Here is a 13938-nt window from a genome sequence, read left to right as displayed (position 1 = left end):
TCCAAACGTAGCTCTCTCCAGACGGTGTGGATGCCTGACGGAAGTGCCTGTTAATGCAGGCAGCACACAGGCTGGGTGCCCCCGGCGCTGGCTGTTGAGGGTTGGTAGACCGGTGGTTGGGGGTGCACTTAGAGCGAGAGAGAGAGGGGTGTGCCGTGTGCCAGGACATTAGCCACGCGACGCGAGCTCTCGGGAAAACGCCACCTCTGTGGAGGCAAAGCAGACGTGCGCAAATGATTTCTGAGTCGTCGTCCCCCCCAGTCTTCCAGAGCTGCTGTCATAGAGCTGCTATCACAGACCTACTGGCTTTGTCTGGAGGCAGCAGAGCAGCTGTGGGGAGCTTCCTCTCTGGCTGGAGTGCTTTCTGTTGCCTCAAAATAAAGTGCACGGGCCATACTTAAGCTGCTGTAATCCACCTACGCACAAAGAATGTGCACGGCCAGGTGTTTCCTCTATGACCAGAGGCTCCGGAGTTTCCTCATGACGGCAGAGGTCTTCTGAGGGGGACAAACGACACTGACGTTTTCCGTGGAGGCGAAATGCTGGAAGTGCGCTCGCCTGGCCTTGTACGTCGGTACAACCGTTCTGTTTCAGCCCAAGACTAACTTTTTTTACGATTATGCAAAACTGACACTTTTTTGTCTGATTTGGTAGCTTTATAACACAGCGGGGACAGGAAGGATGTAGTTTCCATGAAACCAACATGGTCTTACATTTACATTTATCTGACACTTTTATCCAAAGCAACTTAGTTATGACTGAGTACAACTTGAGCAATTGAGGGTTAAGGGTTTTGCTCAGGGGCCCAACAGTGGTAACTTGGCAGCGTCAAGTACCTTAACCACTGAGCTACCACTGCCCTGGTCTTCCACTCAGCTTGCATGACAGACATGTGGGCATCGCATGGCTCTCTTTACTGAGTTGCATCCATACCACAGTGGGGTCCTACCTCGTTAGTGGCAGAGGATTCCTCTTCCGAGGGAGTCATGGAGTGTGCCTTTCACTTCTGAAAAAAGTCCACTCCTCTAACCGCCGTCGGTCTGCTAGAGCTCCCCAAAGGGTCTGGTGGCATTTATGATGTGGGTATTTTGGAGTTTTTACTTGTTTGTTTTTTATGTTGGCGCCTGACATTGTTATTGCAGCGGTTCATAGCGAGCTGTGTTCGGAGGTAAGATGGCCTCCTGTGTAAGTGGTGCAGTTTTGGCTTCTGCCGTGTGACAGGGAAGCAGATGCGTTTGAAGCCAAGAATCGTTTCATGTAGCGACACACAGCCGTGGCAGAGGTGTTGTGCTGCAGCCGGTGACAGCCGAGAAAATCCTGACTGTTTCCCTCTTTCTCTTTCTTCTCCGCAGCTCAAATTGAAATTATTCCCTGCAAGATCTGTGGAGACAAATCATCAGGCATCCATTACGGTGTGATAACATGTGAGGGGTGTAAGGTAAGCAACCAAACAAATATCTGTGCGCGTGTGTGTTTGCGTGCGTGAAGCCGAAAACAGCCCCGTGGAAAAAAGAAGGAAGGTAAAAACAACACAAAAGTTGGAGACGTACACCGGTAAAGTAGACGCGAAATGCTGCGCGCAGTTGTGCGGTTCGAGAACAATATTTGAATATATGCTGGGAGCGCAGTGTGGGCGCGTCAGAGGTGTGAACGTCGGTGCGTTTATCATCATTAACGTGGCAGAACGGGCTCCGTCGACTTTATCGCTCCGAGCCGTGATTATTAGGACAAAGTGCCGGCTGCTCCTTGCTTTCCTGCCGCAACTCTCCTGGAGAGCTCCGCCGACTCTCGCCAATGAAACCATCGATGAGCGCCGCGCGCCGTTAGCTGGTTTGCCATGCTGGGTTTTGGTTTTGGTGTGTGTTTGTGTGCGCTTTTTTTTTTCTTTTCCCCTAACCGAGACTCTCTTTTTGGTGTTTGCCATCCTCTCAGCAGAGGGAATTATATGCTTATTGTGTTCTGTGGTTTGCCGCCTGTCACTGGGGCATTCTGAAGGCGGAGCTGAACAAACGCTGGGCTCCGACGCTGCTATTTTAAAATTAAAGACACACTCCCTGTTCAGCAGCGCCCTCGTGCACTTCCCAGTGCCGTAGAAGCCTAAAGAATAAACTGCTGAAATGTATCTTTAATGATTGCTAATGACTTCAGGCAGAGAGGCATTTAATGATATGTGCGAGCACACCACTCTGGCCCATAAATCATAGCATTATTAAGGAGTGGGGCTTGTCACCGGCAGTCCTACCCCGCTATCATAATGGCTGCCATTAGAAAGCAACTTGGCAGCTGTCAGCTGTTTTCTTGAAATTAAACAGCCAATGAGCAACTAATTAAGACATATGTGTATCGAGCAGTGGAGTGGAGGATGTTAATGGTGTGCTGGAATCAATTCATTAAGTAAAAGGGATGAGGTATCCACTCAGAGAGGCTGTGCGCAAGCTCTCTCTCGCTGTCTCTCTCGGTCTAGGTCTCTCTCTCGATCCCGCCCTCTCTGGGTCTCTCAACACCCACTGGTTTTACTCCGGTGTTATTCAACTCCATTAGCCGCGCACAAACTCACCGGGTTTTTTTTTTTAACCGACACAGACATGCGAACAGTGGTGTGTGGTACAGTGCAACAGTTAATCACCTTTTCTAGCAGTGGATGTTCCCCGATTAAAGCGGCGAGGTCGTCCGTGTGTTCCGAAGCTGGGTTCGCAGGGCGTTTGCCTGTGTTTAGACTGCAGCCTGCCTCTGTGCTTTGCAAACCGACCGTTCACGTGAGCACATCTTCAGTACGGAGGAGCATGCAGCCGTGTGTCATCAGCCACGCCGACTCTCTCTCCCTCTTTGTCTGTCCCTCCATCCCATCTCCACCTCTTCTTCTCTTTCCCTCCTCTCTCTCTCTCTCGCCTCCCTCTCTCTCCCTCCTGCAGGGCTTCTTTAGGAGGAGTCAGCAGAGCAATGCTGCATACTCGTGCCCGCGTCAGAAGAACTGCCTGATCGACCGCACCAGCCGAAACCGCTGTCAGCACTGCCGACTGCAGAAGTGTCTGGCCGTGGGGATGTCCCGGGACGGTGAGTGTCAGGGCGCGCACCAGGCCGGGCACCTGCGTGGGCGCCGCGGTGCGCACGTGCCCGCTCTCGGGAGGGAGGGGTCCGAGGCCGTGCCGAAGTGTGCTGGAAGAGTCCGTGTGGTGGAACGTGTGATCGTGAGTTTGAAGTAGCCTGGGGGGCAGACACAAAAGCCTTAAAGGCCTTTATGCAAATTGTGTTCAGTGTTAAAGGCATGCAAAGCAGGTCTATTCTAAAAGAGGTTCAAAGGCTTGTGACACGGATTAGTTGTCTGAATGCTCCGGTTGTCCATACATTCATATGCATATTTGTGTATTAGTCGGAGTTAAAATGCTCTGAGGAGTTTGGCCACTTATAAGCGGGATGTCTCATCAAATAATGGTCTGGCTGTATTAGACGTACAGTTGGAGAGAAAATGTTGCTTTTCTCCACACCAGTCACTGTCCAGGGCAGAGATTTCCTGAGTTAGGCCTTGTCATGGACTTCAGGGCAGGTTCAGCTTTGGGTGGAAAGAGTCTGACGGCGAGTAGCTTTTATGAAATGATTGTCATTAGGAAAGCTCATTAGCGCCAATGCAGGTGAGCAGTGTTCACAGGAGCACAGGTGAGTGAGAGAGAGAGGGAGTGTGTGTGTGTGTGTGTGTGTGTGTGTGTGTGTGTGTGTGTGTGTGTGTGTGTGTGTGGAAGCCCCCTGCAGTGCCTCTAGCTGGGCTGAGTGACTGTGACCCATAACATGCAGCAGTAATCAGGCCATCAGAGTCTGCTGGGCTGCTCTCTCACACACAACCAGGACAGGCAAGGTGACTTCTGACTTCACTCAGACACAAGCTCACTGGCCTCCATCTGCCTTGCTCCTTCTGTCTCACACACATGCATGCACGCGCCACACTCTGTTTTTGTTCTTCATGACATAGTCAGTCCCTTTCACTGGGTCCTTTATCACTTCTTCCCCACAGCTACAAACCCAAACCCAGGCTCACAGACTCCAGTCCAAGCTCACAGACTGAAACACACACACACTTACTCTCACCACTAAGATCTCAGACCTGCCACCAGAGCTAAACTTGCCTAATGTCATCAAGTCCCATACATACACAGAAGCTCAGAGATCTAATGGGCAAGATGCATAAAATCTGACATGCGGTACGCCACGCAAAATGTGGGACGTGGTATTTAATTTCTATTCATAACTCCACCATGGTGATGATTAGTGTACTAATGTCAACTTCCCGTTGTGCTAGCTTCACCTGTACTCTAGGTGAAAGCCACTCAAAATCAACATGTAAATGAGGCCATGCATGTTAAGGACTCGCACAAAGAACGTGACTAACTCCAGTCATGAGATGAACGGTACATTGAAACCTGCCAGTCACATAAAAATGTGACACATTTGTAACTTTTACCAAGACACGTGGTTGCTCTGAGCTGAGGACTTCAGTAAGTCATGGCAGAGGAGCAAAATTGTATCTCTTCACAGTCTATATCTGTCTCCAGTTTCTCCCTCTGTAACACCTAAATTTGAATTTCTTATGGCAAGTTTGTGGCATTCCGAGATCCTGCTCAAACAAGTCACCTTCCTGTACTCCTACTTTTTGCGGTTATAAAGTTTGCCCTCATGCTCACACCAAACAGACCAAAAAAAAATCTGCCTTTTAAATACATTTGTCAGTTGGCCAAATGGGTGCATGTGCAGAATTTTGTAGCTGATCAAGCATCATCCAGTTCAAATCGGCTTCTTCCCAGGACATCTGACGCTGGACAGGTTCAGGTTGTGTTTTTTGTATTGCGGTGTTCTATTATAAATCGTGATGTCATATGCAAATGAGGACAAAATGCAGTTATGCCGTATATCACACACTGACTAAAATACGCCAGCCGACCGCATTTATGAATGAGGAAACGTTACCGATGTTTGCTGTTAACATCACATTAAATGTGGCAGTAGCTTTTATGAATTCAGCCCAGTGTTGTCCAGAAATGAAACAAATTCTGGCTGAGTGTTCTCACTGTGAACCCCACAAGGCCGGGCTTCACCCACACAGGTCGAATGTGCCCTCGCACCCGCCGTCGGGCTGGGACGCTGCGTTCCGCTGTGTGTGCGGTCGGCTTGCACTGCTCCGTGCGGGGAAGCCCTGTCCTTGTCTTGTTCGCCATGAGTCATCCCGGCCAAGCGCACCGTCCGCAGGTCGGCGGCAGCGGGAAGTTAACGGTGCAGCCGTTACCCTGGTGACGCGGCCCACCCAGCCTGACCGTGCCACCGCTCAGAGCTGCCTGCCCTCCCGCGGCACACGCCTCCCGCGGCCGCTGAGGTAGGGCAGCGCGACTGAGCTTGTGTTTTCTGCCACCCCCCCCACAGCGGTGAAGTTCGGGCGCATGTCGAAGAAGCAGCGCGACAGCTTGTACGCTGAGGTGCAGAAGCACCGGCTGCAGCAGCAGCAGAGAGACCACCAGCAGCAGCCGGGTGAGGCCGAGCCGCTCACGCCCACCTACGGCCTCTCCGCTAACGGCCTCACCGAGCTGCACGACGACCTGAGCGGCTACATGGACGGCCACACGCCTGACGGCGCCAAGCCCGACTCGGGCGTCAGCAGCTTCTACCTGGACATCCAGCCGTCGCCCGACCAGTCCGGCCTGGACATCAACGGCATCAAGCCGGAGCCCATCTGCGACTTCACGCCCGGCTCGGGCTTCTTCCCCTACTGCTCATTCACCAACGGCGAGAGCTCGCCCACCGTCTCCATGGCTGAGCTAGGTGGGCACCCAGGTGGGAGGGATACGGCCGAGGCAGTAGGGACCGCGAGATGGTTGCTGGGGTGATGCTGTGATGGGGATGGGGGATAACTCAACCGTGGGGCAAATGACACAAAGGTGGTTTAAAATAGCAGGAGGTTGGAGACTCATCTCTGAGACTCATTAAAAGTGCCTCTTTTTTGTAATTAGTTTCCATTAATTAGGGCCAATCAGGATACAGCAGGGCACACGTCGGGGGAAATCATTTTTTTAGGTTCCCCTTGTGCTCTGGGATTCCTTATAACAGATGTGTTTTCAACATGATTGAGTTTTTATACTTTGTGTTTTTTTCCCTTCTTTTTTATTGAAAGCAAATGTGACCTTTGTTTCCGTGGTTGATGTGCATTCGCTCTGTCTAGCATGCGTGCGTGTGCACGCACACACACACACACACACACACACACACGCACACACAGAGGTTCTCTACTTCTCTGCTGTTCCATAGGCTTCGTGCTAGAGGCAATAGAGGAAAATTTCAGCAAGTCTCTAAATCAAATTTAAAGGCAAAACAGCAGTAACACACATGCATGCCTAAAAGCTGTGTCTCTTTATAGAACGCTGGTAAAAGTGTTTGCTAAAACAGTAACATTCTGCACAACTGAAAGCAGCCTCTAGTGATTGCTGAATTGGAAGTCATGCACTATGCTTTGGACAAAAAGTGTAGAACTGTTTGGGTGGGAGGGGGTGTGTTTGTGTGTGTGTGTGTGTGGGTGTGTGTGTGTGTGTGTGTGGGTGTGTTTGTGCGTGCATATATGTGTCTGACCATGTGTGCGCGAACATATGTGTGTGCGTGTGCACGTGTGTGACCGTGCGTGTCTGACGTGGCGCTGCATGCTTGTTGCAGAGCATCTGGCCCAGAACATCTCTAAGTCCCACATGGAGACATGTCAGTATCTGAGAGAGGAGCTGCAGCAGATGACCTGGCAGGCTTTCCTCCAGGAGGAGACGGAGAGCTACCAGAACAAGGTATCGCACCACAGTCACCTGTACCGGCACAGTCCCAATCCCAACCGAACCCAGCATCACCCACAGCACCCCGCGGGTCGTTCAGAATGCAGGAGATTTCATGATGGGCTCAGAGGATGCTGAAATGCTTGATACCATAAACAACCGCAGGGGTCTTTTACCCGTGCTCATAAACATCTCTCTTGAGCTTAGAAAAGGCTGGTATGATTTGAAATCAGAGTGTTTGGAGTTCATTTCAGATGTATTTATTCAAAATGACTTCTCAAAGCACGGTTGCCTAAGATGAGCTGATGTTAATATCATCATGTCATATATTAAATAAGATACAGGCAGGTTGTAACAGAAGAGGACATCCGTGGCGTCGGCCTTCGCTCTTCTTAAAAACCTTGCTGAAATGTGTCATTGACGCTAATGATGCGTGGGCTTGTTTCTGCAAAGTTCATCCGCATCCGCTTATGAGAAATGGGTTTACAGTTACCTAGCGCTCTTTCACCCCAAACTGTTTTTACAGTTTTACTTATAATATTCAGGCCTGCATGTGAGCTGGCCTACCCAATGTGGCATCAGATTAACTTGTATTTCATGTTTCATCTGGCTAAGGACAGTAAACTTGTGTATATCTGTTTAAAGGAAACAGTTTGTCTCTAACAGCTAATCTGCCACCAGCTTTTCTGATTATCCATCTGAAAATCCTGCACGCACAAAAAACACCTCGGCCAGAGTAGATTAGAACAGACCAGACCTCAGGTCATTTATAGCACTGTCCAGGTAACCGCTTGTGCACGGACCACATTAGACGCGGTTCCGTGCGTGTAGGGGGCGCCCTGACTCGGTTAACTCTGCTTGCGTTCTCCTCCCCCAGCCCAGAGAAGTCATGTGGCAGCTGTGTGCCATTAAAATCACAGAGGCCATCCAGTACGTGGTGGAGTTCGCCAAGCGCATCGACGGCTTCATGGAGCTCTGCCAGAACGATCAGATCGTGCTGCTCAAAGCAGGTACTGCGGCATGAACCGGCCCGTCGCACTGACTCCAGACCAGTTTTGCGTTCGTAACTGTGGTCATAGCTGATTTAACTGCAGAAATGTGGTAAGTGTGAACGTAGCACCTAACTAATTAGGACTCCCTGTTACTCCCAATATATTCTTCAGTATTCCCAGTATATTGCCCAATATTCCACAGGAAACTGCTATCCACTGCACGAGTCCAAATCCCAGTATTAATAATGACATGCTGACATGGATCCCATGCCTGATGTGACGCTTTAAACCAGTGGCATCTCCCTAAAGCTTCGTTATGGCTTTCATTATGCCGTGTTTACCTCCTAATCCAGTTCTCAGCAAATGCAGAATTACTCACGACGGCAACGCAACGGCACAGCCTGAGTCACACACACACACACACACACACACACACACACAGTGGGAGCCTGCAGTCAACATAGAAATCCTCTTCTTAAGAGGATTTTAGTGGTCTACATGTTCACTGTTTTAGAAACAGTGACCTTATCTAGATGGGAAAGTGGCCAAAATTCACACATTTAACCGTTGAGTCATAAACTAGAAGGAAGGATCTGTGGGTTGTCAAAGAGCCTCGTCCGTTACAGGTCCAGTCAGCACAGAGTATGAGTCATAGCGTTGCCTGCCACAGTATTTCGGGTTGCTAACATCTCATGCTGGTGTTTGGTGCCCGTTTCTAGGCTCTTTGGAGGTGGTGTTTGTCAGAATGTGCCGTGCCTTCGACCCTCAAAACAACACAGTCTATTTTGATGGAAAGTACGCCGGCCCTGATGTGTTTAAGTCATTAGGTAGGTGGAATCTGCTGAGTGCATTTCTGTGTGTCTTTTTTCTGATGCATGGTATTTATGCTTTGTTTCTTCACGCTTTTACCTTCTCTCGTGTTTTCTCCTACAAAGACGTAGCAGTGAACCGAGAAACCATCACTTTAATTACGTGACTGACAGATCAGATACAGCTTCCCTGAAATGCACAAGCAGACGCGAGCACAAACACACACAAACTCAGACCGACAGACTCCTACATGTACATCAGGCCTACTTCTCCTGCTGAAGGAGGACGTCTCCGTGAGCTGTCCAAATACTTCTGCGTTCAGAGACATAGCTCGTACTGAACCTAGCTTATTTCGTGAGACCTTTACCAAGCCGGCAATCCATACAGTCATAAACCAAGCGCTGGATCTCTCCAGTGTAAGCAAATAACATTTAGGTTTGAATGCTGCGACTTCAGGAAAGCCCTTCCACTCTAGTTCCTTCTGTGCATACAAAGGCCTTTGGAGGCAGGATGCTATGTAAATGCCAGAATGAATACAAATGTGCAGGGAGAGTGGAGGGAAAGTGTGTGTGTGTGTGTGTGTGTGTGTGTGTGTGTGTGTTTTGTGTTTATATTAATGCATCTCTGTGCGTGCGCTGGTGTGGACCTCCTCAGTGATGTAGTAACAGTAGTTTTTTATTCTGTGTAACGCGGGTGGCCCGCTAAACAAGGCAGTCTCCATCCTCCATGCCTTTGAGAGAGCAGCAGCCTAGATGTTCCTTCTGCTCCTCTGCCTTGACAACCGTGTGTGTGTGTGTGTGTGTGTGTGTGTGTGCGTGCGCATGAACCCCTCCTTTCTATGATTTTACCAAAAGTCTCGTCAGTGACCCCAGTCATAGTTGTTTAACAGGACTCATCTGCCAAAGCAGGATTAGTGTGAGGGTCAAAATGAGGAAGAAACACCTGTAGTAGAATGGAAGACACTGTTGTGTGTGTGTGTGTGCGTGTGTGTGTGTGTGTGTATACATTTTCTATGCTAAAGATCAAGAGTTTGCTTGACACCTTTCTCTCCCCCCCGGCAGGCTGTGACGACTTGATCAGCTCTGTCTTCGAGTTCGGGAAAAACTTGTGTACTATGCACCTGTCTGAGGATGAGCTCGCCCTTTTCTCCGCATTTGTGTTGATGTCTGCAGGTAGGAGCCGAGCTAACAGCCCCTACAGAGTTCTAAAGCAGTCAGAGCAACCCAGTCCCCACTACACCAGAGCTCAGAACCTCCACGCACGCACGCACGCACACAGGCTTTGGGATGTCTCACAGTCCCCATGTCTCACAGTCAGGGTAATCTCCTCGTGCAGTCTCTGTCTCTGAAGGTCTCAAAGAAACACGATGTCTTTTCAATTTCGAGCAGCCCTGGTGGGAGGCCGGTGTGCTGCCGCGTCACCTGCGCACGGGGCTGTTCCGTCATCTCCGTTTTGCGCAGCAGACTTCTTCATCATGAGCTTGTTGTCTCCGGGTGTGTGCTTGTTTGCTTGTGTGTGGGTGCGCGCGCGTGTGTGTGTGTGTGATCAGACCGCTCTTGGCTCCAGGAGAAGGTGAAGGTAGAGAAACTGCAACAGAAGATCCAGCTGGCTCTTCAACATGTCCTACAGAAGAACCACAGAGAGGATGGCATACTGACAAAGGTAATGAATGAATGAATAACACACACACACACACACACACACACACACATTCACTCCATTACACCATTAGACATGAGAAATACATGAGGGTGCCATGCTTACAGTGGTTCCGTACGTGCACGGACACACACGCGCGTGTGGGCGCGCACACAGGGAACCCGTGAGAGTCCAGCAGTCATAATTCATACACACTCACATTCACACCACCAAAACCGTGGAAAGGGCACCAAGAGCACAAAGACAGGTGCAAAGCACAGTCATTTGAACATTAGCTGATTATCGCTTGAAGAAAGACGCGTCGTACACGTCCAACTGAGGCAGTAATATTTCTTCCTACTCTTCCTAGAAATGAATGAATTTGTAGTTTAATCTACTACAACTATATATGAGTTGACAGCTTGGCTAGCAAATAAACCTGCAGGCCCATCTGTGCTCTCGCAGTCTTTGTGAAGTCTTTCAGGATACGGAGTGTGTGAGAGGGCACGGGCTTGCCAGAGGGATGAAGGAGCAGGGCCAGCGTCAGACTACCCTCCTCTTCCTCCCATCTACGTCTCCAGTCTCCCCTCATGAATCACAATAACACACCTGTCTGTGTCCCCTCTTCCAATTCCTTATCCCCCCCCCCCCCTCTCTCTCTCTCCCTCTCCCCTGCCCTGCAGTTGATATGCAAAGTGTCGACCCTGCGAGCGCTGTGTAGCAGACATACAGAGAAGCTGACTGCTTTCAAAGCAGTATACCCGGACATTGTGCGTGCCCACTTCCCCCCCCTGTACAAGGAGCTCTTTGGATCGGACTTTGAGCAGTCCATGCCCGTGGACGGCTAGTGGGCCCGCCGCCTGGCCCCTGCCCCGGAGGGTCGACAGCGCCGCGGGGAATGTCGAGCATGAATCTGAGACACTTTACCAGTGCCCTGCACACATACACACGCGTACACAAACACATGCCCACACAAACACACACACGCTCGCGCACACACACATACACAATACATGCTTACAGACACACACCAGGACAGCTAACCTGCTGCACAAACAACTCACTTTTTTTGCTTTTTTGTTTTTTTTTGCTTTTTTTTTGCTTTTTTTTTTTTGCTGTTGTTGTTTGTTTTTTGTTTTGGTTTGGTTTTATTTCTGGATTATTATTTTTTTTTTTTTTTTTTGTTATTGTTGCTGTTTTGATTTGGGCGGGAGGGGGTTAAAGTGAAGGTGGCATTGATTTCAGGGCCGGACTTGCAAAGTTCCTCCCTTCCTTTTCGACCCAGGTGGGTTTGGGAGGGGCCATGGGGAAAGTCCAAGAAGATAAAGAGACTTGTTTTCTCTCCTTCTCTCTTCCTGCCTCAGCCCAAAGTCCCCACGCATAAAACAGTCTCATCGTGATTCCCAATGAGCAGCAAGGAGAACAACCAAGCAGGAATACAATCTGGAGAGGGCATCCTATTGAAACCTTTACATTGACTTATTTGCAAAGTAGGCCAACAACCTGGGACGTGGCGCGCGAGCTTCGCTTCGGGTTTGATTTGTGGAAAAAGTGCATAACTCAGATATGAACTAAAACAAGCCAGCGAATCCTTTCGGTACAACCCTTATGATTTCAGAGACGTCCATATGTCCATACTGTAGTGGGGTATGGGCTCATGGCCTGCAGGACGCACGTGTCCGCTCGGAATCCTGCGGGTAAGACGACTGCTCGCGTTGCAGGTGGGCGGTGCAAGAGATCGTCACAGCGAGGAAAGAAGCAAGCAGAGAGAGAGAGAGAGATCGGGGTACGCGGAGCCGTCGGCATGGGGTGACACGAAGCGGCAACTTTCTAAGGACAATCGTCAAAAAAAAAAAAGAAAAAATTACATTTAAAAAAAAAAAGGAAAAATAAGTAGAATTCTGGTAATTCTAGTTTTTAAAAAACGCAAAATTACTTTTAGCTGTGGAAGACTCCATTCATCATGGTTGCTTAGTGATATCACGTAAGGCCATCTGCTATTAAGTCCTTGCCTGGACAGGTGACTGAGTGCACCGCCACAATGCAAGAGTCCATTCCACCTGATTTCTAATGTGCTACAGGGTATACGGTCATAAGTACTTACTATACAAAAAAGTAATGTTTATAGAATCTATTTTAAATAACATGTATGATATTAGTAGCTAGACTATTCTTAATTGTTGAAATTGATAAGGCACTTTTATTTGCACCTTTCTTTAATTTAAGACTTGTATATTTACCTAGTGATGTGTTGCATGTGCAAAAAGAAATACAAGTGAAAACCACAGAGTTGCAAAGGCTACGTGTTCGACGCTCCTACAGCGCTGGGCGTGCGAGTGCGTGTGTGAGGGCGAGGTGGATGCTGGATAAAGGCTAACAGAGAGGCATGGTGAGCTGCAAAGCAGTTTTCACGTTAGTTCTGTTTGAACACTCGCAGGCTACAGGATGTGCGAACAGGGTTTTTTCTGATCCTTGGTCAGCATCTTTATGTATCTGTGTTTTGATATTTCCACTCGTGCTGAGCTGCATAATTGTGAGGAAGAATATCACTGCCAGTACTCACCATTTATCCACTTAACCAGGTATTATTTGTCTGAAACCGATATAAATAGAGAAAATTGTGAATTGAACCTAAAGTAGTTGCTAACATCCCTCTCACAATAAAAACACCGGGGGGGGGGGGGGGGATAAAAAATTATATATATAATATATATATATATATATATATATATATATATATAATTTTTTTTTTTTCTCCACTCATGCTTAGCATGTATTTAAGGACAAATGCCAAGCACATTCTTTGTTCAAAATAAATTCCAGAAACCTATAGATGGCAGGCACAGGGTTTAAAATGGAAAATTTAACTTGTTTCCTGACACCCCTGGTCCAAGACATGCACTATCAAATGGTGCCATCTAGTGGTGCACAGTCCACATTACAGCTCATGTCAGTATCTTCAAAGATATTTTACCAATGGGTTAAAGGATAGGTTTGCTATTTTTCAGCCCATGCCTTACTAAAATAGGTATTTCACCTCATTTATAATCACATATAGCGGAACCTCACTGACAGTCCTAGGGCTGAGACACAGCGTTCCTCTCCCGAGCTTCTCACTGAGCTGGAACACCGAGACCAGCAGGGCAATTGTTTAAGCCTTCCAAACCCATGGGGAATCTTCTTCTCAAAAATGGTCAGCGCGTCGTCACATGCATCTAAGCATTATCTTTATTCGGAACATGCTTTGAATAACAGTAGACATTAATCACGCATCTGCGCTCCATGTTTTTGAAGGGGAGATTTGTGGGGGTTTTGGAAAGCTTAAACAATCAGCCCAGTTTAAGCCCAGAGAGAAGCAGCAGCACATCAGTGTTGAAGCTCCGAGACTGTGCTGTGGATGATTAGGGATGACGGGGAAAGATGACTTTAATAAGGGCTGGGTCTAAATCCAGCTACGGTGTCTTTTTAAGTGTCTGACTGGTACAGCAGGCAGACTGCTCTCCACGCGTCCACACCGCTCTCCCGTACGGCCCAGTCTGGACTTGTAGAAGAGACGCCGTGTTTGGCCCCCCCCCACCGTTTTCAGGCAGCCTCTCTGAAGAAGCCTTTGCCCAGCTATGATGACAGCTAGTTAGGATAAAACAGAGGATGAAATATTCAAAGCCTTGTCTGGTAGTAAAAGTTCTATTTTTGTAATTTGTACAGTG

At 48.7% G+C, this 13938-nt stretch overlaps 1 protein-coding gene across 2 annotated transcripts in view; it reads left to right on the top strand.

Moving 5' to 3' along the window:
* roraa (RAR-related orphan receptor A, paralog a) overlaps positions 1-11358 on the top strand; it is a 186438-nt gene extending 175080 nt beyond the window's left edge. For both annotated transcript variants that reach the window (XM_035523641.1, XM_035523642.1), the window contains 9 exons: positions 1353-1438; positions 2913-3054; positions 5407-5802; positions 6685-6806; positions 7669-7801; positions 8503-8610; positions 9655-9765; positions 10143-10255; positions 10915-11358. In XM_035523641.1, coding sequence (XP_035379534.1) covers positions 1353-1438; positions 2913-3054; positions 5407-5802; positions 6685-6806; positions 7669-7801; positions 8503-8610; positions 9655-9765; positions 10143-10255; positions 10915-11079 — 1376 coding nt within the window. In that variant the 3' untranslated portion in view covers positions 11080-11358. The remainder of the gene's footprint in view (positions 1-1352; positions 1439-2912; positions 3055-5406; positions 5803-6684; positions 6807-7668; positions 7802-8502; positions 8611-9654; positions 9766-10142; positions 10256-10914) is intronic.
* The last annotated feature ends 2580 nt before the right edge of the window (positions 11359-13938 follow it).

This window comes from Electrophorus electricus, chromosome 2, assembly GCF_013358815.1.
Source record: "Electrophorus electricus isolate fEleEle1 chromosome 2, fEleEle1.pri, whole genome shotgun sequence".
Lineage (NCBI taxonomy): Eukaryota > Metazoa > Chordata > Actinopteri > Gymnotiformes > Gymnotidae > Electrophorus > Electrophorus electricus.
Note: the sequence above shows the minus strand (reverse complement) of the source record. Positions and strands in the feature narration are given on the sequence as shown.